The sequence below is a fragment of the Phyllobates terribilis genome, unplaced genomic scaffold (genome assembly GCF_046119375.1).
Source record: "Phyllobates terribilis strain yellow unplaced genomic scaffold, ASM4611937v1 Scaffold_2__4_contigs__length_985480577, whole genome shotgun sequence".
In the NCBI taxonomy this organism is placed as follows: domain Eukaryota; kingdom Metazoa; phylum Chordata; class Amphibia; order Anura; family Dendrobatidae; genus Phyllobates; species Phyllobates terribilis.
In genome coordinates this window covers 266,329,368-266,354,287 of record NW_027362762.1, presented here as the reverse complement: position 1 = coordinate 266,354,287, position 24,920 = coordinate 266,329,368, and the positions used below count along the sequence as shown (strand labels likewise).

General features: G+C 38.1%; 1 protein-coding gene across 3 annotated transcripts in view; it reads right to left on the bottom strand.

Moving 5' to 3' along the window:
* Positions 1-324: 324 nt before the first annotated feature.
* SLAIN1 (SLAIN motif family member 1) overlaps positions 325-24,920 on the bottom strand; it is a 56,463-nt gene continuing 31,867 nt past the window's right edge. Inside the window, exons 3-7 of one of the 3 annotated variants that reach the window (XM_073664084.1) lie at positions 16,923-17,072; positions 16,385-16,738; positions 14,734-14,886; positions 8,651-8,936; positions 325-1,248 (exon numbers count right to left, since the gene is read on the bottom strand). In XM_073664084.1, the coding sequence (XP_073520185.1) occupies positions 1,173-1,248; positions 8,651-8,936; positions 14,734-14,886; positions 16,385-16,738; positions 16,923-17,072 (1,019 nt within the window). In that variant the 3' untranslated portion in view covers positions 325-1,172. Of the gene's footprint in view, positions 1,249-2,935; positions 3,055-8,650; positions 8,937-14,733; positions 14,887-16,384; positions 16,739-16,922; positions 17,073-24,920 lie in introns of those variants that run through there. The other 2 variants (XM_073664082.1, XM_073664083.1) reach the window with 2 other exon arrangements.

Genomic DNA, 24,920 nt, shown 5'->3' with positions numbered 1-24,920 from the left:
GACCTAGAGGTCATTATTGAGATTTATAGGTTGCCATCGCAAACCATCTACATATCGCAAATGTGTAGAAGGGATGCTGAAGGCCTGATAGAAGAGGAGTGCTCTTGGTCATCATTTTGACTGCAGCATCTAAGATGTTAAACTGCTGTGATTAGAGCTAGTTCCAATCCCAGCCATTGCAGCTGGATTTGGACTCTGTGCCATGGTGTCTGTATACATTTATGGAAGGATGTTGGAACGAAGGTGTTAAGAAACGAACATAAAACAACCCATAAATGCTGAAAAATATTCTTTATTACTGAAACATTCCAAAACTGCAGTATACAGAAGTCATCATTATGAAATCATATACTGTCTTATTAAAGCATTAGTGCAATTTAATTTTGTAAAACTCCTATCAAAAAGTTTTATGTTCATTGAGACCTTTGATTTTTCGGTATTTTGACCGTAAGTAAATCCATTGTGTACATAAGAAAAGCCCACTCCCCATTGCAGCGTGAGCTGCAGAGTAATTACAATATTAATCGAAATCATTAAATAATAATAAATTAACATAAAACATGAAAAAAAAGCAACGAGACAGTTATGGTGATTTGTAGAACATTACAGTGACTCTTCTTTGTGGCCTTTGTGCTTAGCAACAAAAATGTGTTATGGATGTTAATAAATAGATCCCAACCATACTATACAATGTGGTAAAAAGCAATGTATTTAACAATATTTTATGGCACAAAAGTGAAGCAGCGTCTTGAGACGTGTGTAATCATTCAATGTGTTAGATCATTTTGCATTAAATACACAAAATCCCCAAAGTATGTAGTAACCAGTATTGCAGTGCTTACTTCGGTGTACAAAAAACAGGTTAAGTGCATTGGTAAGTTAAAAAATACAAAAAAAAAGTAATTAAAAAAACCTCGATGTGAATCATTATTTGCTGATGCAGTTTGCATACATTTCATACATTATACATTTTGTTAAACAATACAGTTATCATAGTGAAAAGTATATATGAGTCCACAGCAAACATTAAGGAGCTACGTTGTCTTTTTTTAGCACGCCCACAAAACACATATATTACAAATATTAAAATTTCAAGAACATTGTTGTAGTACATGTCTGATTCCCAGCCAGCTGGGATATACATTACTCATAAAATCATTATTCATAACTGATCAGTAGCATCCATCCCTCCAGTTTCCATCACGTAGAGTGCTCAGTGATGAAAGGGTCTTCGGAGGTTGAATAAAGCTGGAGAAAAAAAAAAGGAGGGTGAAAGAGAAATGGAAGAAAATGGTTACATTCAGGCAATCACTAAACACATGCAATTACTCATATTATTCTAACTCTGATGTCTATCATTAACCACTTCACAAATAAGGACATAAAAGTACGACCTATGTCCAGTTTAGTTGTAGGGAGCAGGCACCATATTCAAAGGATGCCAGCAGCGTTATACAGCTGACATCTTCCTGTAACAGTAGTGATCGGAGCAAGTTCCAATCGCTGCTATTTAACCATGTAAATGCCACTATCAAACTGACAAAGGCATTTAAATGAAATAGTAACCAGTGGGCCTATTCTCATATTTCTCCTGCCCAGTGTGATTGCGAGGTGTCGATAGGTTTCCATGGCACCCGGAGGCCTGCTGAAGGCCCCTGTGTCAGCCATCTTGGTTCTCCTATGGAGCCCAGAGTATGGCTGGGCTTCATAGGGGAACATGATTTTTCACTAAATAATGCAACACTATGGTATTGAAACATACAAATCAAGCAAAGGATCAGACTCATGTTCCCTAAAGAGACAAAAACATCAAGTAAAAAAAAAATATATATAAAAGAATTTGAATTAAAAAGTTTAGAAATAAATAAAAAAATAAGAACAAACATATAAATATAAAACTTATATGGTAAATGCTATGAATAGAAAAAAACATCAATGAAAAAAATGAAATTTTTTGGTTGACACACATGCCTAAAATTATACAATAAAAGGTTATTAGATCGTCATATGCACACCAAAATGGTAACAATAAAAATGTCAGCTCAGTTTGTGAAAAACAAGACCTCATACACCTCCATCAAAGTAAAAAATATAAGGCCACGTGCAAACATTGAGTATTAGGGGAGTTTTATACCTCAGTATTTGCAAGCAAAAACCAGGAGTTGTACAATCAGAAGAAAAAGTACAATAGAAGTGGAGCCCAGGTTTCTGTATTTTTCACCCACTCCTGGTTTTGGCTTACAAATACTGAGATAAAAAACTCAAATACTCAACGTGTGCACATTGCCTAAAAGTTACAGGCGCACACAAACCATTTCTTTCTTTTTCCAAATTTCTTCTTACAGCTCTAACCATTAAACTAAAAATTGTCAAAAATAGTTGGGTTTTGCCATATTTGTACTGTTCTGAAACATAAAAAATCATATTGGCAACTCATTTTTACCAAACAATGAACAGCATAAAAACATAACCCAAAAAAACAGCAGAATTACGTTGATTGTTTTTTCTCCCATTTTAACTAGGATTTTTTTCTCGTTTTCCAGCACAAAACTATACACAAGCGGCTACATCAGAAGAAAAATTAAAAAATTAGAACTCTTGGAAGAAGGGGAGGAAATAATCCTAAAAAATAAAAATTGGCGCAGCAGATGGGGAGAAGCTTGGATGCTTTTAAAGTATGTTTTTCTCTGAAACGCTGCAGTGTTTCAGAGCCAAACATACCAGACTGCGATAATATAGCCAGGGCCTGATACATGTTGCCCATAGATTGAACAGCATGAATCAGCTGACAGGTTCACTTTAAGAGCTCTGTCACACCCAGAGCATTTAACAACTCATTTGCATATGCATGGAAACACTAGTATCTCAGAAATACAGCAACAGATAGGAGATATAAAGGTGTCAATGGGTTTATACTTCAGAGACTTGGATGACCATACATACAGTTTTGGGGAGAATTGATTTTACTGGCACATTCCGCTTGAAGAGGTCCTCTCAACTCATAATATGTCTATTTTTGTAAATACTTGCTGGTTCAGTTCTTCTGTTATCCTCCTGCAAGTGTTTGAATAAATTGACATCTCTGTATTACTAAATCAGATATGACAGGAGGCCCAAGGGTATGTGCATACGACGTCTTTGAGACATGTGCGAACCCGGCGGGTTTTTCAGGAGGAAGACGCTTCAGGACATGCTGGCTTCTCTTGTCCTGAAATGTCTTTTCTAGCATAGTTTCGGTATTTTTTGTAACGTCTTTGGCCGCCGGCTTTTATTTTAAACCGGTATTAAATAAATTGGTGAGGGGCTTCCAAGCAGGAGCTGCCTGAACAATGATCAGGTCACTTTTTTTAACTGCTTTGCACCATTGGAATCCTGAAGCGGTTAAACGTTTGTACATTGCAGTGCGTATGTTCATTATTTTTAATGTTTCTTTAGCGCTTTTTCTGGTGGATTAAGGAGTGATCTGCCTGAAAAAGAAGTGTGCACTTGCCAATCCAGATTCCCTTTAAATTCTCACGCAGCATATTATTTAAATATTATTATTTAAGTATTTCATAAAATAACCTTTGTCATCTCATTTTTGCAACAGTCTCGTGTGGCTAACCACCTTTATAACAAGAAAGTCAAGGTAAGCCAGTGGTATTGCTTTCAAATCAATGAGGCAAGTATACCAACAGATACAGGATTCTAGAACATGTTTGACTGGTTCCAAGTGCTGAGAGAATATTCTTGCCGTGGCTCTTGTGGTTTTGGGTGTTCCTTTAGGCAGCCTCAGCAAAATAAATATCAGATGAAATAAAGGACAATTAGCACCTTTTTATTCTTCCTAGTTAGAATAATTATCTGATTATTTGACTCCAGCAAGGCTGGAAAATACCAGGCGCCAGGTGTATAGAAATGTGTTGCATGCTCTTATATTTCAGGGTTGTTTTCTATTGATGGTTTCAAAACTTCTAATTGTTTCCAACCTTAAAGGGGTTGTCCACTACGAGGACAACCTTTCTTGATCTAAATGTTTGGCCCCAATAAAATAAAAGAGCTTATACTCACCTCTTGTGCCAGCGCCGTTCCAGCGGTGTCGGCACTCACGGTCCCGGGGCGCTCGTGAGGTGGACTGATACGTGGTGCCAGGCGCCTAATCAGCACCGGCGCCACTGTCTCCGCCTTCGGACGTTTTGAACATTAAGAGAAAGTCAGGGCTGCGGCCGCTCTCTGATTTCCTCTTCATGTTTATTTTCATATGAAGGCGGGGACAGTGACACCAGCGCTGATTGGGTGCCGGGCACCACGTGTCATTCCACCGCACGAGAGCTCAGGGAACGCGAAAGCCAACACCGCTGAAATGGCGCCGGCACGGGAGGAGAGTATAACTTTTTTATTTTAAATCGGGGCCAAACATCTAGATCAATTAGGGGTTGTCCTAGTGGACAACCCCTTCAACCTCTTGAAGGGAATCTGTCAGTAGGATCAACCCTCCTAAGCTGTTAATATAGGCATGCAGGTCATTGGAAGCGGAATAAAATGATATCTTGATATCAGCGATCCGATGTCTTCTTCCAGAGAAATCTATGGTTTTCTTAATATGTAAATGTGCTGTTAAGATCTATGGGCAGAACATAGATACTCCCAAGAGTCGGCCTCCAAAGTTCATGTCAAATGAAAGGGGGCATTACTAGTTTGAGACATGTAGTGACTGACAGTCTGCTCTCCTTCTGTACATGTCTCACACTGGTAACACCCACTATCAGTTAAAATAAGTTCTGGAGGCAGATTCTCAGGGAGATCTGTGTCCGGCCCAAAGATTTTAACAGCTCATTTACATATTAAATAAAAATGTGAACCTCTTTGGACATCGTATCACAGATATTAAGCTATCATTTGATTCAGCTTCCTATGACCTAAGTGCCCACATACACAATTTCGGAAAGTTGATGCTACTGACAGATTCCTTCTAAGGACTAGTGAATTTTTTGTGCTTTAGTTTACCCCCACTGCCCTTTTTCCAAGAGCCATCATTTTTTTTATTTCTGTCAATATAGGCATAGTTGCTCTTGTTTGCATTTTTGAACAACACAATTTATTTTACCATGCGATGTACTAGAAAATGGGAACAAAAAATTACAAGTGTACCAAGATTGTGAAAAGAAGAAATGCAATTGTTTTTGGGGTATTGAATTTATGGCATTCATTTGGCAGTAAAAATAACGAGGATATGTGATTCTCCCAGTCAGAATGATTATAGAGATACCAAGCTTGCATACTTTAATGTTTTTAAGTAATGAATAAAAAATTCTTAAATTCGTAATAAAAAAAATTTTTTGTTTTGGTCACCATTTTCCAAGACCCATAATGTTTTCATTTTTCAGCTGATGGAGCTAAGTGAAGGTTGTTTTTATTGATATCATTTTGAGGTAGATATGCCATTTCGATTGCCTTTTATTGCATTTTTTTTCAGGACTTGCGCAGACCAATTTATAGATGCATTTATACTAAATGAGTTTATTTTTTTAATATATCTCTTTGCAATGGGGAAAATGGGGGTGATTCAAATTTTTATGTTACCTAATTTATTTTTATATGTTTTAAAAAACTCTTTTTAGTCAGTCAAACTTGAACCTGCGATCATCTGATCACTTATACTGCATACTGCAACAATCTAGTAATGCAGTATATAGCAAAAATCATGGTCTCCTATGAATGCCAGCCACAAATTAGCACAATCACAGCAGGCCTAGTTGTTTTAAGCAGATCCCCAGCTGCCGATCGCTTTGCGGAAAGAAATAGGGGCTAGAATGGTGCTCCTTTGGGCCGCACAGAGGAAGTGCCATTGATGAGGATTGACAACGGCATTTAACAGATTTGCAGTAGTGGGCGGAGCTTTCCTCCACCCACAGCTGTCAGAGGCAGATGATGGCTGACTAACAGCCATTACCTGCCGGGAAAGGTGAAGGCTCATCTCCTGAACGGGTTCCATACACTCACCACCCGATGAGCGATATAGGATGCTCATCAATAAAGGGTTAAAAGCTTAATGAAAATCAGTCCCGCACATCTGAATACCCATTCTTTTTCATCCGCAAGCACATACTTTTCTGCAAGTCTCATTCACATGATTCGTCAGTTGCAGAAATGTTTCCAATAAATCTACTGTGAGAGAATTTACCCTAAAGAGGACTAATCATCACTCCTGACATGTCCGATTTACTAAGGTTTCTATTTCCCACAATACAACTATACTGGTGAATCTTTCCATAGAGTTATGCATGTTATTCCTCCAGGAAATGTATGAATAAATTGGTAACTGGGCCTTACAAGTTAGGGGGTGTGTCGCTACAGAGTCTGATACTGTCCAATCGGAGTTGGCAGTACAAGACACACTCCTTTAATAAGGCGAGTGTCTAGTTGTCAATATATTACATAAGTTAAAAAAAGACCTAGGTCCATAAAGGTCAACCTTCCTCCACCAATTATACATTTTGTCAGAAATTAAAGGGGTATTCCAATCTCCAAGATCCTATCCCAATATGTTGTAGGTGTAATAATAATATTAGCAAATACCTCAAATTAGAAATGTAGTATAGTATTTTTGATTTGCGATGTCTTTCCTTATATGCAGGCATTGCAGGACCTTAGGTATCCATGGTTATGTCCACTGATAATGTGACAGTTAGTTAGCTAGCTGCTAGTGGTCGTAACCGTGGATACCTAAGGTCCTGCAATGCCTGAACATGAGGAAAGAGACATAGCAAATCATAAATACTATACTACACTACATTTCTAATTGGAGATATTTGCTAATATTATTATTATTACACCTATTACTGGCATAGGATCTTGGAGATGGGAATACCCCTTTAACTATAACACACAAATTTTTCATAAAATGTTTGTAAGACTAACAGAAGAATGGCACAGCACAGTTTTATGAAAAGATGCCCAAGATTTGTTATTCTATACGGAATACAGATATTCAATGAAACAGATGTCAAGAGAGCCAATAGGTCCTCTGTAAGTGAAACCCGGTATAAAAAGATTTGTTTTGTTGTTTTACAAGCAGCAATATATTTTCTACTACATTGAATTACACTCTTTGAAAAGGTTTTATTACAATGCACCTGAACAGGCCTTGAGACAAAAGTTCAACTTCTACTTTAAAAAAAAAAGTGTTTTCTAAGCTCCCAGTGTTGGTGGCAGCTCTGAGCTATACAGCTAGATTCCTCCAGAGATAACATATGGGGACCTCAGCTATGAGGAATAGGGAGGAACTAAAAAACTTTTATGGTGTCTACTGGTAAGTGTCTGAACCTACACAAGATATACAGGAGAATAAAGATATATAAGCGAGTAATTTTTTATATTTTTATTTTATATATATATATATAAAATTACTCGCTTATATATTTTTATTCTCCTGTATATCTTGTGTAGGTTTAGACACCATAAAAGTTTTTAGTATTTATTTATTTAAGTATGAAATTAATACAGATTAAATTATTTCAATCTAATGTACAAGAGAAAAGTAGCTGAACAATGAACTTTCATGAATTATATGTTTGCAATCCCCTCAGGCAGGCCTTTAATTATTCTGATGTACAGCAATAACATACTCAGTTGAATACATTTCCAGTCTTTGGCCTAAAAAAACCCCTTTCAATATAGCATCCTTAACATATTACATCAACAAAAGGTTTATTTCTTAGGATATTAATAATATTTAGGGTAAATCAGGTAAGAAAGAAGGTGTTCCTATGGTGTCTCCCATAGTTTACATAATGTACTGCAGTTAGTTTGATCTTTGTAATTTATCCCAAACTTTAAATCATCCATTGCAAAAATACCAATGATATTATGCTGCTATGTAGGAAAATCAAGTTTGAAGCAAGCAGTGATGTGGGTAAAAGTCAAGAGACAACATGTTAAAGTTTGTGACATATCTACGGCTGTGGGATGACAAAATATGTTAAAGCATTTCAAAGGTTGTTACTTCAATTCTTTTCATAATTAACTTATTAAAAGACCTTTCAATGGAACAGCATGTGCTCTACAACTTACTCTCATTCATTTCTGTAGAATGAATTCCTCTAAGGGACAATAAGATGATCAATGAGATTTTTACACACGATCACCTAGATGTTTTATAATTATTGAATAGGGTTTGGGACATATTCACAATAAGGCTATGTTCAAATCACATTTTTTTCTTCCTGCTGTAAGGTACTGTTTTTCTACAAATTAGAAAAACAGGCACCGTCAAAGATGCGAGATTCTTCAGCCATTGACATCCATTGTGCAGATACCTGGATTTGTCTACATCTTGTTCTTTAACAGGGCAAAAGTCATTTGTTTGTCGGTGACATCCTTTTGTAATCATGAATCTACAATATAAAACCCCACTGTCTTTTAACAGGATGCAAAAATATGGGGTCAACATAGTCTTACAGCCAATGCCCAAAGTGCAAACAATAGAGACCAAATATCACATTCTATACATGGATGTGTTGATTTTTTTCAGTACTTAACCCTAGAAAATCCTTGTTATAAGTTTCCTTATAGAGCAACAACTATGATTTTTTCATTTCTGATTCAGTGAAAAAAGTATATAAAGTGAAAAACAGGTAGCATAGTTAAATGTCAGTAAAACCCCAATTACCTGCGTGGTGGAGTTGCAATCTTACTGCGCGGTATACTACTTGCACCGACACTAGACAAAGCCGGCCTTGGTAGACCACTTCTGGCTATAGGTAATGAACTTGCAGTCTTGTTGGGCATAGGGATCCCAGAACTCGATATAGATTGCAGGCTTGTTGACTGAGGAATGCCACCATTGCCTTGTATAGTTGGGCTGACATATGCTGTAGCCTTCAGAGGAGGTCTCACGGACACTGGGAAATTCCCCACACTGTGGACTCTTTGTTGGAGTTGACCAGGTGAAGGAACTAATAATAGAAAATAATAATACCAATTAGCAGCTAAAAGTTTAAGGTATATTTTAGAACTCAGGTGAGAATTACTAACAACACGATGATTGGGTAAAAAGTTTAATGAAATGAATTGTATAAGATTAGAATCCCACCCCACAAAAAACTTGCACATGGGGTGCGTCTAGTATTGTGCATCCTTATGCAATTAAATACACAGCCAAAACACAAGGATGGCCCTGGTTCAGAAAAAAAATCAAAAAACAGCATACCCTTTTTTTTAATCCTTTACACCAGGGGTGTGGAACCTATTTTCTGCCAGGGGCCATTTGAATATTTAAACCATCATTCAGGGGCAGTACAAAATTATCAACTTGAAAATGATCAAGCTGTATTTGGTCAAACATTTAATTAACTCGACCCTAATGTGATGGCTGGAGCTGTTTCTCTTTGGTACGATGTTAGGTGGTATTGATTATGCTGCTACTCTCAACTGCTTTTCCAGGTTTGTGTTGGTATCGAGCGAAGTTGACTCTTTGCGATGAATTTTGAGAAGAACTCGCTGCAGTAGGTGAACACAGCTGTAGGTTACACTGCAGGTCTTCTCATAGTGGTAAATTCATCATTGTTCACATTACATTTATAGAACTCAAGCAGTGAGAACTCTTCTGCATACATGGCATAGGAGACACAGACTGCTCTATACTGTAAACATTACTGTAGACACTGGGGCAACACCAAATTACACAGGAGACGCTGGGGCCTATACAGTACACAGGAGACACTGGGACATATACATTATACAGGAGACGCTGGGACATATACATCACATAGGAGACGCTGGGGTTGGACTAAATACATTACACAGGAGACCCTGCAGCCTATACATTACACCGGAGACGCTGTGGCATATATATTATACAGGAAATGCTGGGGCTGGAGCATGTACATCACATAGGACTAAATACATTACACAGGAGACCCTGAGGTATATACATTACACAGGAGGGACTGGGGCACATATTAATGTGTTTTGCCACCCCAAGCACTGTGATCAACAGGAATCTGTCCGGGGGCCAATGGTTCCCCACACCGGCTTTACACTTTAATATTAAATACTGTGTGCAAATGTCCCACACACTGCGTAATGCATGAAACTAATACAAGGTTTACAATCCTGGCTTGTATAAATAACTTCAGTAAAAGTAAATTTTTTACTGTCTGTATACATGGTAAGCAGCACATCCCATCTGCAAGTTATGCGGATTTCTCTATTCATCTAAGCTACTTCACAAATAGGTGAAGAAATCAATATGTACACTTCCTGAAAAGAAGATATCCAGATGCTGGCAACCATTCAACTCTCAGGGCCAGAGGTGAGACTTTGATGACCCATTCTACACATCAATTTAAAGGCCGAGCATGAGCAGGTCAAAAATATTCCAACTTCTTTTATTTGGATCAAGGTAAGAAAACTATCGATCGTGGCGTTTGGCCACAAACAAAATGGTATCCTGATGTACAAGATCAAGGTTGTGGAGGGCTTATTTATTGATGTATGGTACTGAGAATGATGATGAAGTGTTATATTACTACTCAAGAAGTCATACTTTGTTTTGAACAAAAATAACTGCTTATCAATAAAATATCACTAATAATACATACATGTAAACAGAATATTAAAAATTTACTGTGTGTTGGGCAAAAGCTTAATGTTTAATTAAAGAAAAAGTATTGAATAGTATTAATAGAGGTTTATTTATTTTGAATGAAAAGAAGGCAATTAATGAAAACTTGAGTTAGTCATGCCAAGTCAAACAGAAAACTGAAAAACAATTTACCAAGTAATAACTGCTTTTTGTGGCCACCAATGCAACTAATTTAATGGAGCATCTTGCACTCTGTATGCTCTAATACTGAGTTCATATTCTCATCTGACTCTACTTATTCCTTACCCTCAGATTGAAAAGAAACTCTCCAGAAGAAAGAACCCATGTAACTGGTGATACTCATCTTACTTTACAGTCAATCAAAACCTGTTCTACACTGATGAGTGTGAAGTACCCTAAATCAGCTGTCTGTAAACGGGTGTCTAACAAACTAAAGCTGCACTCTGTAACACTATAGTATGCAAACATAGAATATATGAAATTGGAATTGCATTGCTACTCTAGAAAAAAAGGTAAAATAAAGATACTTAGTGCATAAATTCATGTGTGCCTAACAACCATCGAAAAGTCAACCTTCTTTGCTAGGAACCTAACATAATATAATATAATATGATACCTCTCCAGGGCTGATAGCCTACATTTATATGAGTAGAAAAAAAGTAGAAGTCTGAACTGAAACATAAATTGATGTGCATGCAAAATGTAAATGCATGTTCACACAAGGCCACTAGACAAAGAAAAAACAAAGACAAGCAAAATACCCAAGTAACTGGAAGTAAATGGGTAAATCGCACAGTGCAAAAATAATGATAAATAATAAAGGGTATTTAGTTAACATAATTTTGATCAAAATAATGTAAAAGCTATCCCGCCACGTCACGGCAACCCTTATGGGACAGTCCTAACTCCAATATTAAAACCTTACCATTTGTCAAGTGACGTACATATGGATAAGGGCAGAGAGACTGATCCCCTAGTAGAAGCATAGACCTGAGGCAGAATGAACCTTTCAGCTCAGACAAAGGGCGGCCACACCCTTATATGTACTAAAGCACACTGAACTACAAAGAAAAAACCTAGAAGTCTGAACTGAAACATAAATTGATGAACATGCATTTACATTTTGCATGCACACACAAGGTCACTAGACAAAGAAAAACCAAAGACAAGCAAAATACCCAAGTAACTGGAAGTAAGTGGGTAAATCACACAGTGCAAAAATAATGATAAATAATAAAGGGTATTTAGTTAACATAATTTTGATCAAAATAATGTAAAAGCTATCCCGCCACGTTTATATGAGTAGGTAGGATCAGGCTGTGATTAAAACAGCCATCGGGCTGTCATTAAAACAGCCATTGGCCGATGGGTGGAGTGCTCAGTCATTTACAAATATCAAAGACTGACCGTCACTTCCAAACAGAAAAACAGGTGTGAACAGATGCAAGCTAAGAGAGCCACTTCCATATGTAAATAACAAATTAAAGCTGCACTCTGTAATGCTATAGTATACAAACATGGAATACATGAAATCGAAATTGCATTTCTGCTCTAGAAAAAGGTAAAATGAGCATACTTCGTGCATAAATGTAATTTGTTTAAATTAAAGCACATCATTTAATTAGCACATAATTTAATTTGTTAGTTATATATGGAAGTGGCTCTCTTAGCTTGCACCTGTTCGCACCTGTTTTTTTGTTTAGAAGGGACGGTCTTTCTTTGATGTTTGTAAATGGGTGTCTGACTTGGCCAATAGTAGACATGTTTCAACGTTTGATAAAGGGTTAGAATTTGACTTTTTTGGCCATTTATCTTCAGGTAATGGTTGCTAGATAGATTCCCTTTAAGAAGAAAGGATGTCAGTAGGATCAACCCTTCTAAGCCGTCTAAATGGGCATGTAGGCCATAGGAAGCTGAATAAAATTATACCTTGATATCAGAGATCCTATGTCATATCCCATAGAAATATTACTTAAATGTAAATGAGCTGTTAATTTCTATGAACTGGACACTGATCTCCCTGAAAATCTGCCTCCAGCTCTTTTTAAATGAAAGGGGATTTACCAGTGTGAGACATGTAATGACTGACAGTCTGCTCTACACATCTGGTTTCTTTGTGCTATTTTAGCTCAGGCCTGTTCACTTCTAGCTGGGACTTCCAGACACGACCAGGTGTCAGATCACAGCATTTATACAACTATCTGCACCTTATTAATTTTGTATATATTACTTACCTTGGTTATATCTATTTATGCTACGTGAAATACACTGCTCAAAAAAATAAAGGGAACACTCAAATAACACATACTAGATCTGAATGAATGAAATAATCTCATTGAATACTTTGTTCTATATAAAGTTGAATATGCTGACAACAAAATCACACAAAAATCATCAATGGAAATCAAATTTATTAACCAATGGAGGCCTGGATTTGGAGTCACCCCCAAAATTAAAGTGGAAAAACACACTACAGGCTGATCCAACTTTGATGTAATGTCCTTAAAACAAGTCAAAATGAGGCTCAGTATTGTGTGTGGCTTCCATGTGCCTGTATGACCTCCCTACAACGCCTGGGCATGCTCCTGATGAGGTTGCGGATGGTCTCCTGTGGGATCTCCTCCCAGACCTGGACTAAAGCATCCGCCAACTCCTGGACAGTTTGTGGTGCAACGTGACGTTGGTGGATGGAGCGAGACATGATGTCCCAGATGTGCTCAATCGGATTCAGGTCTGGAGAACGGGCGGGCCAGTCCATAGCTTCAATGCCTTCATCTTGCAGGAACTGCTGACACACTCCAGCCACATGAGGTCTGGCATTATCCTGCATTAGGAGGAACCCATAGCCAACCACACCAGCATATGGTCTCACAAGGGGTCTGAGGATCTCATCTCGGTACCTAATGGCAGTCAGGCTACCTCTGACAAGCACATGGAGGGCTGTGCGGCCCTCCAAAGAAATGCCACTCCACACCATTACTGACCCACTTCCAAACCGGTCATGCTGAAGGATGTTGCAGGCAGCAGATCGCTCTCCACGGCGTCTCCAGACTCTGTCACGTCTGTCACATGTGCTCAGTGTGAACCTGCTTTCATCTGTGAAGAGCACAGGGCGCCAGTGGCGACTATGCCAATCCTGGTGTTCAGTGGCAAATGCCAAGCGTCCTGCATGGTGTTGGGCTGTGAGCACAACCCCCCATCTGTGGACGTCGGGCCCTCATATCACCTTTCTAACAGTTTGTGCAGACACATGCACATTTGTGGCCTCCTGGAGGTCATTTTGCAGGGCTCTGGCAGTGCTCTTCCTGTTCCTCCTTGCACAAAGGCAGAGGTAGAGGTTCTGCGGCTGGGTTGTAGCCCTCCTACGGGCCCCTTCACGTCATCTGGTGTACTGGCCTGTCTTCTGGTAGTGCCTCCAGCCTATGGACACTACACTGACAAACACAGCAAACCTTCTTGCCACAGCTCACATTGATGTGCCATCCTGGATGAGCTGCACTACGTGAGCAACTTCTGTGGGTTGTAGAGTCCATCTCATGCTACCACGACTGTGAAAGCACAACCAACATTCAAAAGTGACCAAAACATCAGCCAGAAAGCATTGGTACTGAGATGTGGTCTGTGGTCCCCACCTGCAGAACCACTCCTTTATTGAGGGTGTCTTGATAATTGCCAATAATTTCCATCTATTGTCTATTCCATGTGCACAACAGCATGTGACATTGATTGTCAATCAGTGTTGCTTCCTAAGTGGACAGTTTGATTTCACAGAAGTTTGATTTACTTGGAGTTATATTCTGTTTAGGTGTTCCCTTTATTTTTTTTGAGCAGTGTATATATAAATCAAATAAGGGCAATATCATACCAGCATAGCCTGATGAAGGGATATCTGCGTGACAAATCAGGGATGTTCGTGGGCGGAGCCGATTTTTTGGGCACGAACAAGCTGGAACCCCCGAACACGAACCTGAATTTGAAATGCTGAACAAATTCGCTCAACACTACTACTGACTAGGAGTGGGCGAAAGTCACGAAGCAGTGATGCACACCATTTGTCTGTTTCTGTAATCGCACCATGAATGGCTGAAATGGGGATACCACTTTAATATTCATTACATATAGGATACACAGGAGAAGATACTTACTACTTGACTGCAATCTCGATAATCCATTTGCAGCACCATGTAGATTAGAATCAAAACTTTGGCTATTGCGTACAGTAACTGGAGATACGACAGGGGTTGTTGTTGTGGTGCTGGACATTCGAGCCAGATTGGGCATACTTCTACGCAATTTGTCTAGTGGCAAACAGAAAAGAATTAGAAGATAAATAACATACAAGAAAAATTAATAATTTATAAAAAAGTGTTCACAATGATGTATTACAACCAGGGAGGTTATTGGCTGCAGCAGTCAAATGTCGAGATGATACAACATCGCTGGATTTGGATAATCAGAAAACACGAAGTGTAGACTTGGCAGTAGCCAAGAATAGTAGTACGAAAAGTTTATTATCTTCCAAATTGCTATTCACACTGTACAAAACAAGCGCTGTATATGCAGTAATAGGAAGTGTCGACGATGTTTCCTCCTCCAGACCCAGTGGTCATGTGATGGCTATATGTAGGAAGGGAGCAAGAGCTGTTGGGTCCCAGGAGACCTAGTCAGCTCTGCTATGTAGCCAGGAGGCTACATTTCCACTGTAACTGGGGCCAACATACCATCCCCAGTTATAAAGAAAGTAATATAAAAAAGTATTTAAAATACACCCCAAAAGGTCTTCTATAACCTAATGGGGGGCACAATGTGTAAAATAAATTAAAAATAAACAAAAAAAAGCATGTAAAAAATAAGTCAAATAAAAAAAAGCTGCTGCCAGTTGAAATCGCTTTTACCAACTTTGCCCCTTTATATATTGTGTGCGATATATATAAAAAATACTGTTATGCAAAGAGAACCAAATTTTAAAGTGCATGTCCTTTGTCGACGTTAAAAAAAAAAATAAAAAAAGGTGAGAAACAAAACAGTCATTTACTTTTATTGTCAGATAGCGACAAAAATTAAATATATGAAAATAATGTAAATATTAAGCCCCTCGTATCAAGATAAAAAGATTAAAAAATTCTTTGAATATCCAAACGAGAATTATTTTACAGCTCTTTAAACCACATGTACAAAAACACCTAAAAACGTGCCTGGTCAGCAACAGGGAAAAATGGCCTGGTCTTGAACTGGTTAAATACTCTAAAATGATGAATTAAGTAGTCAGTGTACAAATGCATTATTCCAATGTAGAAAGTGCTAAAAACTTTCTGTAGGCTCGGTCAAGGTTTTTGATTAGGACCTAAATGTCTGCTTAGGCCTGGAACTACAAGTATGCAGATAACCCTACCTTGAACCCTTAAAGGGGTTGTCCAGGCTTAAGACAAAACTGTGCAGATACTGTATGACGCTGCAAACTGCAGAATTGTGACATCGTACAGTGCACATGTTGCCACGATTTCCCCTATATTTCTGGTGGGAGCGGGCGAGTCACGTGCCAACTACACAATTTCGACTTCTCTAAATATAAGTGAATTGAAAGAAGTTGGACACGTTAATGTTGAAGGCAAGTATGCAATCACAGGTTCAGCAGTCTGCAGTCACAGAGTGACTTCAAATTTTTCTCCCACATCTGGGCAACCCTTTCACTTTAGTAACTGAATGACCCATGTATCACTGCAATATAGGCTCAATATTTGGATTTAATGCTTATACTAGAAAATATATGTATATTTACTGTGACATAATCTTTACCTGCACTCGTTCTAATTTGTGGTTGATCTGGGGTCTGAAGTTGGGAAGAAAAACTATATTGCTGATAACCATTAGAATTCAGGAACTGGGAACTGGGACTTCTCCTGCATTCCCGAATACTAGAGAAAGTCTGCGAGTGAGAAATGCCTCGTTGGAGAGGAGAACATCGACTGAGTCTTGGTTGAGGAGGTGGTAATAGATCAAACTCTTCATCATCGTCATCAACACTGTAACGGTCCGATTCTTGATCACTACTGACACATGACATTTTCTTTCCAGAAAACAGAGAAAGGCTAGAGCGATGTCTTGACACTGAGCTACAAGTGGAGGTAGATGCGAAATCTTGCCTAAGGCCTGCAACAAGAGTAAGCCCCATTAAGATAGAAGTCTGACTGTATTTATAAGTTATTATTTCTATGAATTATGCTTACACGGCAAAATATAACATTTTAATTCCCCCAAAATACTATTAATCTTCTTATGACTTTGATACGTCTGAAAGAACATTTTAAATATCTGAAAAGCTAAAACATCTTACTTTCTTCTTGTAAGCGAGCCATGATCTGTACATCAGTGAGATCCTGTAGTTTGTAACCCATGGCAATTGAATCATCTTCCAGCTCGGATGTGCTGAGTTCACTATCAATTGAAGACTGTGGGCTCAAGGGGGAAGTCTTCATATTGTAACCTGAAAAGACAAAAAACTTCTTTCATGTAGGCAATAAAAATGAACACATTACCACCAAAAAAGACGGCCAAAAAATGATAGGAAAATGTCAAAAAGATAAATGGAGTGAAAAGCGCATTTTTTTCCAGTTTTTATTACCATCCTTAAAGGCCTCCAAATAAGTCAGGCCAGGAAGATCAAGGCAGCAAACCACCAACAGCACATTTTATAGCATTCATTCATACAAATAATACATTTGAAGCATCAGAGATTATGTTATTCAGCCATCGCCTCATAATTTCTGCACTCAAAATGGACAGTGGTGAAAGAAGCAGATTTTCAATTAATCATGTGATCTTCAAAGTAAGGATTTAGTAACAATAAAGATAGAATCTCAGGACAACCACCAGCACCATTAGTTACATCTGACTTGGGCCTTCAAAATCCAGCACACAACTTTGTGGTTGCAAAATATTATTTTTTTTAAGAATATTTCACTATATTTTAATGTTTTACGAAATATTATCCATCAAGCAGCAATAAAATATATTGTGGTAAAGATGCAATCACAAAGATGGGTGAAGCTAGGTCATCACTAAGCTCACGGCAGATGTGACCCTTAAAGAGGACCTGTCACCAGTACAAAAGTGACCAGTTTTTGCTTCAATTTTATTTCTGTTCCCTTGAGTAATCAGGTTCTTTCTTTTTTGTTTTGTTTTTTCTTTAAATTCCCCATAGGGTTCCAGAGATATGGGTCTTTTTATTTGGTGCTAATTTTTATAGTCTTTACCAAGACAGTGTGGCTCACGGGGTAATTATGAGGAGCAACTTAAAGACATGCCCCACCACTAACCGGAGAATCCTGTACACAACGTCCAATTGGAGGATGACCATAAAAATTAACACCAAATTAAAAAATGTCATTTTGACATTATCAGCAGTGACTTAGGCTGTAAGCCTGTTCTTCAGTAACTTCTAACATTTAATAATTTATAATAGGACATACGCTGTCTCACACATCGTTTCTTAATACCATAACACCTGTGACAAAAACTGAGATGAGAAGCTCAGGTACACCAAGCTGTACATTGCACAATGACTGGACAAAACAAAAATTGAGAAGTTAAGGTCAAAAACAGAGACTAAAGGCCCTCACACACGAGACTGAAGTCAGCCAAACTCAGTAATGGCAAGATCAGCAGACAGTCTAATGTGTATGGGTGTCTCAGATGATGTCAGCGTTAAAAAGGATCTGTTATGTCAGATTTCCAGATGCCAATCCCTTTGGTCTCTGTGAAATAAGCAGCCGTCAAAGGAGTCTGGCAGCGACTCTCTCATAGAGGACACAGAGCACTCGGACAAATCGCTGAGTTCTACTTTCAAAAAAGTGGAAAATCTCTTGAAGTGCCACTGTCAATCTCTAACAGCAGCATTTAAACAGCAAGCTCCTAGGGTCAGGGTGATCACGAGGTGCCACTGGCAGCGGCGTCCTGTCTAAGGGCACCATACCTGTTATGTTGCTATTCCTGTCAGGCCTGACAACAGGCTGGACTTCTGACGGTATGCCACAATAAAGTGTTATTGCAGTATATAGAATATAGAGGAATTTAACAAAAAAAATATATATATATATCACAAATATTATTTAAAAAAAATGTAATCACCCCACCCTTTCGTCTTTAAAAATAAACAATAAAAAAAAAAAACACACATATTTGGTTTTGCCGCCTATGACAAAGTCAATCTATAAAAAGAGAATAAAAATTATTTAACCTATATGTTAAAAGCTGTATAGCAAAAAAGAAAAAAAAATTTAAAAGCCAAAAATGCACCAAATAACCATTAAAACATAGTTTGTACCCCAAAATTGTATCAATAAAAATTTCAGCTTGCTACACAAAAATAAATAAAAACCCTCATATAGTTCCATCATCAAGAAAAAAAAGAAAGTTACAGGTCTCAAAAAAAATGGGGACAAACCAAAGATAGATTTATGGGCTCATCTAAGTAGTATCTCAAAAGAACAGAAGCAGCAACCAAACTCCTTGTAGGGTTGCCTAATTGGCTGGAAATGCGAAATTTTGAGAGCGTTGAAACATAACTTGACAGCCTTCACCTCTTACTCTATCACTGAAGGTGCGGTGGATCCCTGGTTACCGGCCTCTGTTCCTGTAAGGTATTCTTTGGTTATTTGTCATTACTTATATCCTTCTTCTATTTTGGTGTGATCCAGTTCAGGTGTACTAACTATGAAGTATGTATGTATATAGGATTTATGTGGGTGGCATACTTTGTCTTATGATATTTTTCTGATCTATTGCATGCCATATTTTGCATATTAATTCATGCTTCTATGTTCTTTACTTTATGTCATAAGACATACAGGGTATATCACTCATGATCTTAGGACAGGTATTTCTCCTGACATTTTACAACCAGGTGTCCCTGTTTTAGCCTTTTTTGTGTATTAACATTAATAGGTTTTTGTTTTGTTTTTTATTTCTGAAAAAAGTGATTTATTTTTATTAATTTGATTATTGGTGTTTATCATTGTAGACTTGGTGTAACGAGACTTGAATCAACCCCTGACATAACTCAGCATGATGATCCAGTGGGATGCAGTAGTAAAGTTCTGACTGTTGTGAAATCAACTAATTAAGTCCACATTCACATGTTCATTATTTGATGAGTATTTTACATCAGTATTTGTAAGCCAAAATCAGAAGAGGAACAGAAACATCGGACTGCATTCGGATGTCATCCAAGTGTTGTCCAATGTACGCCGAGACAGGAAATGGAGAAGATGGGAGAAATTACTGTCTCCGTCTCCTCGGCACCTGTGCTGCGATTCTCTGATGCGAGAGGATCGGAGCACAGTAGCATGACACTCGGCTCGGATGTAATACATTCGTGTGACTCAAGCCTTAGACAAAGTCTTAGGCACTTTCTGTGAATTCATGTCCAGAATTCATGTCCTGTTAATACTAGTCCTCAGTTCCCAGAAGTTTAAAAGTATATTCTAACAAGTGTAAGGCTATGTTCACACTAGGTGTTTTTTCAGCATTTCTTTATGCAAATTTTCAGCTGCATTTTACAGTACCAGCAAAGTCTGTGAGATTTCAGAAATCTTATGCAGGCACATTAGTTTTAGTGTCATCAGTATTTTGTGCTGTGCATGGCTTTTTGCACAATAGAGCATGTCACTTCTTTCAGCGTTTTTTGTGTTTTTTCACCCACTGAAAGTAATGGGTGGTGAAAAATCGCCTAGTGTGAAAATAGCCATCAGGTTTTGGTGTGTTTTTAGTGAAGAAAAAAAAAAAAAGTACAGCAGTATGTGAAACTCATTTATTTTTGTGATTTTACCATCTTGTCTTGGTCACCTGAGATGGCAGTTGGGATTAATACAGTTTAATTAAATTAGTGACTTGCACAATTTTAAACATTGGCTCACCTAGGTGTGAGATTGAACAATAACTGTGGCCCACAGAGGTGTGAAATTGAACAATCTCTGAGCAACTCAACTATGGTGACAAACCATAGTGTGAAAATAAAGTGTACTACAAACTCAATGCACTGCCAGTGTCTTAGGTAAACTATTCCTGAACAATTCACCTTCCCCCACTGTTACATTTGTAATTCTGTTTAATTTGATTTCACATATGTCTTGCATTGGTGACCTGTGGTCATGTTTCTGTGGTGGAAGGAAAACCGAGAGCAGTCCGACCATAGAGTCCCAAAACGTCATGTGCAGTGGAAATCAAAATAAGTTTATTTATTACAGGTGACAACAATGAATAACAAAACAATGCCTAGAAATTAAAAAATAAGTACACTAAAAGCATCTAAAAACAGGGGCGCATGCACGGGAAATATGTAAAAATCATGATGGGTTGTTTTTCCGATTGTCCTCTGGTTTACATTATTAACAACAAAGTTCCACACTTGGAATCCTGAAAATTGTTATTGGTTATTTAACTCAATTCGCATAAACACATCTACTCTTCTCAAATGGGACACGAGTCCCTCGAGAAAAGAAAACGAGTATTTAAACCTTAAAAAATCAATGTTTTATTGAGACAATATTAAAAACATGATAAAACAAATCACAGTGCTTCACATATAAGAACGGGCTTATGAATATACAACCACTGTTGCTGCAGCTATGGGATTGCAAATTTGCAATATGCTGCTCACGAATGCGACTATATTGCTTGTTCAAAAATATAAATGAAATTAAATATAGTAGTGCCAGTAAAGTTATCTATCTTTGTAAAGTAATTGTCGCTGGCAGAAGGAATGTTATAGAATACTATGCAAGAAAAATGCAAGAAAAGCCCATAAACATCAAAGCATAGATAACAGTGGAAAAAACCTAATTGGGTCGCGCCAACAGGATAATACGCTAAAGCCCGTCTGTCGCCCCGACGTACGTTTCAAATATCTTTCCTCAGGGAGCTAGCGACAGACGGGCTTTAGCGTCAATATACAGATTCAGGTAACTTCATTCAGCATTCATTCAGTATTATCCTGTTGGCGCGACCCAATTAGGTTTTTTCCACTGTTGTCTATGCTTTGATGTTTATGGGCTTTTCTTGCATTTTTCTTGCATAGTATTCTATAACATTCCTTCTGCCAGCGACAATTACTTTACAAAGATAGATAACTTTACTGGCACTACTATATTTAATTTCATTTATATTTTTGAACAAGCAATATAGTCGCATTCGTGAGCAGCATATTGCAAATTTGCAATCCCATAGCTGCAGCAACAGTGGTTGTATATTCATAAGCCCGTTCTTATATGTGAAGCACTGTGATTTGTTTTATCATGTTTTTAATATTGTCTCAATAAAACATTGATTTTTTAAGGTTTAAATACTCGTTTTCTTTTCTCGAGGGACTCGTGTCCCATTTGAGAAGAGTAGATGTGTTTCTGGTTTACATTAGTCAGGATTTCTGATTAGAGAATATTATATACCACCAGGGTATGAAATTTATTATATTACCATTCTCAGGAATCTAATTTTTTTCACCCTTGTTTTGTTGTTTATTTTTCTGCGGTGGAAGCAAAGATGACCTTTGGGATCCTGAAAAACGCACCAAAAAAATGCGTTTTTGACGCAGCTTCTTTCCTGCCAAGAGATCAGGTTTTGCTGCTGAAAAAAAACGCTGAAAAATGCCTAGTGTGAACATAGCCTAATAGTTAACGGAATATTCCACTATTCAAATATTATTAATAAAAATATCAGCAACCATCTCTTCCAAATAACACAATGGCTGGTAACTTCAAATCAAACTTTGTCATTACTTTAATTAAATATCTATTGCTTAAGCAGCGATAATTTCTCAGATACGTTGCCACCATAGCAAATGCTTGCTTGACCCTTGGTCAGCCATTCAAAGTTCTCATCAGGGTGCTATACACTAAAGAGCCTTTAGTCAGAGAGGAACAGATGTGTAAGTAGTTCACTATCCACTCAAAGCATGGCTCCATTTTTAAGCTATTAATCAATTCAAATGATTAGGGGATGGACCTGTAGTACCGGGCCGCAGCCACTACGGAGCTGCTGTGTTTTGGCAGCGTACGAGAATTCCATCCATCGCTGTTAGATATTGATGGCTCATCCTAATGATAGAACATGAATAAAAAAAAAGTAGTGCCCAAACCCTTTAATGCATAAGCAAAAACTTAAAAACTAATAAGAAATAATATATTATTATTATAATAAATGATATATATATATATATATTACACACACATACAGTGTGTGAAATAAGTATTTGATCCCTTGCTGTATTTGTAAGTTTGCCCACTCACAAAGACATGAACAGTCTATAATTTTAACATTGAGAGATAGAATATCCAAAAAAAAAAAAAAAAAATCAAGAAAATCACATTGTATAAATTAGATATTTTTCTTTGCATTTTGCAGTCACAAAAGTATTTGATCCCTACAAACCATTATGAGTTCTGCCTCTTGCAGCCCAGTTAGACGCTCCTAATCAACTCGTTACCTGCATTAAAGACAGCTGTCTTACATAGTCACCGGTATAAAAGACTCCTGTCCACAGACTCAATTAACCAGTCAGACTCTATCCTCTACAACAGGGTTCCCCAACTCCAGTCCTCAAGGCCCACCAACAGGTCATGTTTTCAGGATTTCCTTAGTATTGCACAGGTGATAATTACATCACCTGCACAGGCAATAATTCCATCACCTGTGCAATACTAAGGAGATCCTGAAAACCTGACCTGTTGGTGGGCCTTGAGGACTGGAGTTGGGGAACACTGCTCTACAACATGGGCAAGACCAAAAAGCTTTCTAAGGATGTCAGGGACAAGATCATAGACCTGCACAAAGCTGAAATGGCCTACAAAACCATAAGTAAGACGCTGGGTGAGGAGACAACTGTTGGTGCAATAGTAAGAAAATGGAAGAAATACAAAATGACTGTCAATCGACATTGATCTGGGGCACCATGCAAAATCTCACCTCGTGGGGTATCCTTGATCATGAGGAAGGTGAGAGATCAGCTTAAAACTACAAGGGGGGAACTTGTTCATGATCTCAAAGCAGCTGGGACCACAGCCACCAAGAAAACCATTGATAACACATTACGCCTTAAAAGTTAAAAATCTTGCAGTGCCCACAAGGTCCCCCTGCTCAAGAAGGCACATGTGCAGGCCTGTCTGAAGTTTGCCAATGAACACCTGGATGATTCTGTGAGTTATTGGGAGAAGGTACTGTGGTCAGATGAGACAAAAATTGAGCTCTTTGGCATTAACTCAACTCGCCGTGTTTGGAGAAAGAAGAAGAATGAGTACAATCCTAAGAACATCGTCCCAACCGTGAAGCATGGTGGGGAATCATTATACTTTGGGGGTGCTTTTCTGCAAAGGGGACAAGACGACTGCACTGTACTGAAGGGAAGATGGATGGGGTCATGTATCGCGAAATTTTGGCCAACAACCTCCTTCCCTCAGTAAGAGCAATGAAGATGGATCGTGGCTGAGTCTTCAAGACAATGACCCAAAGCATACAGTCAAAGCAACAAAGAAGTGGCTCAAAAAGAAGCACAGTAAGGTCATGGAGTGGCCTAGCCAGTCTCCAGACCTTAATCCCATAGAAAACTTATGGAGGGAGTTGAAGCTCCGAGTTGCCAAGCGACAGCCTCAAAATCTGAATGATCTAGAGATGATCTGCAAAGAGGAGTGGACCAAAATTCCTCCTGACATGTGCGCAACCCTACAACTACAAAAATCATCTGACTGCTGTGCTTGCCAACAAGGGTTTTGCCACCAAGTATTAAAGGGGTTTTTCCACGAACAAAAGTTCATTTTAATCAATAGATCTTAGAATAATAACAACTTCCACATTTGGATGTTTTTAAATAAAATGTTCCTGTGCTGAGATAATCTTATACATGTACCCCTGCTGTGCATTGATCATGTACTGATCTGACATGTTCCTGCACGGTCAGACACAGCCATTACACAGTACACAGCAGGGGCACATTTATAAGATTATCTCAGCACATGAATATTTTATGCAAACTGATCCAATTGTGGAACTTATTATTATTCCAAGATCCATTGATTAAAATCAACTTTTGTTCGTGGGAAAACCCCTTTAAGTGTTGTTTGCCAGAGGGATCAAATACTTATTTATCACTGCAAAATGCAAATAAATTTATCTAATTGATAGAATGTGATTTTCTTGATTTGTTTTGGGATATTCTATCTGTCAATGTTAAAATTAACCTACCCTTAAAATTAATGACTGTTCATGTCTTTGTCAGTGGGCAAACTTACAAAAACAGCAAGGGATCAAATAATTATTTACGTGTGTGTGTGTGTGTGTGTGTGTG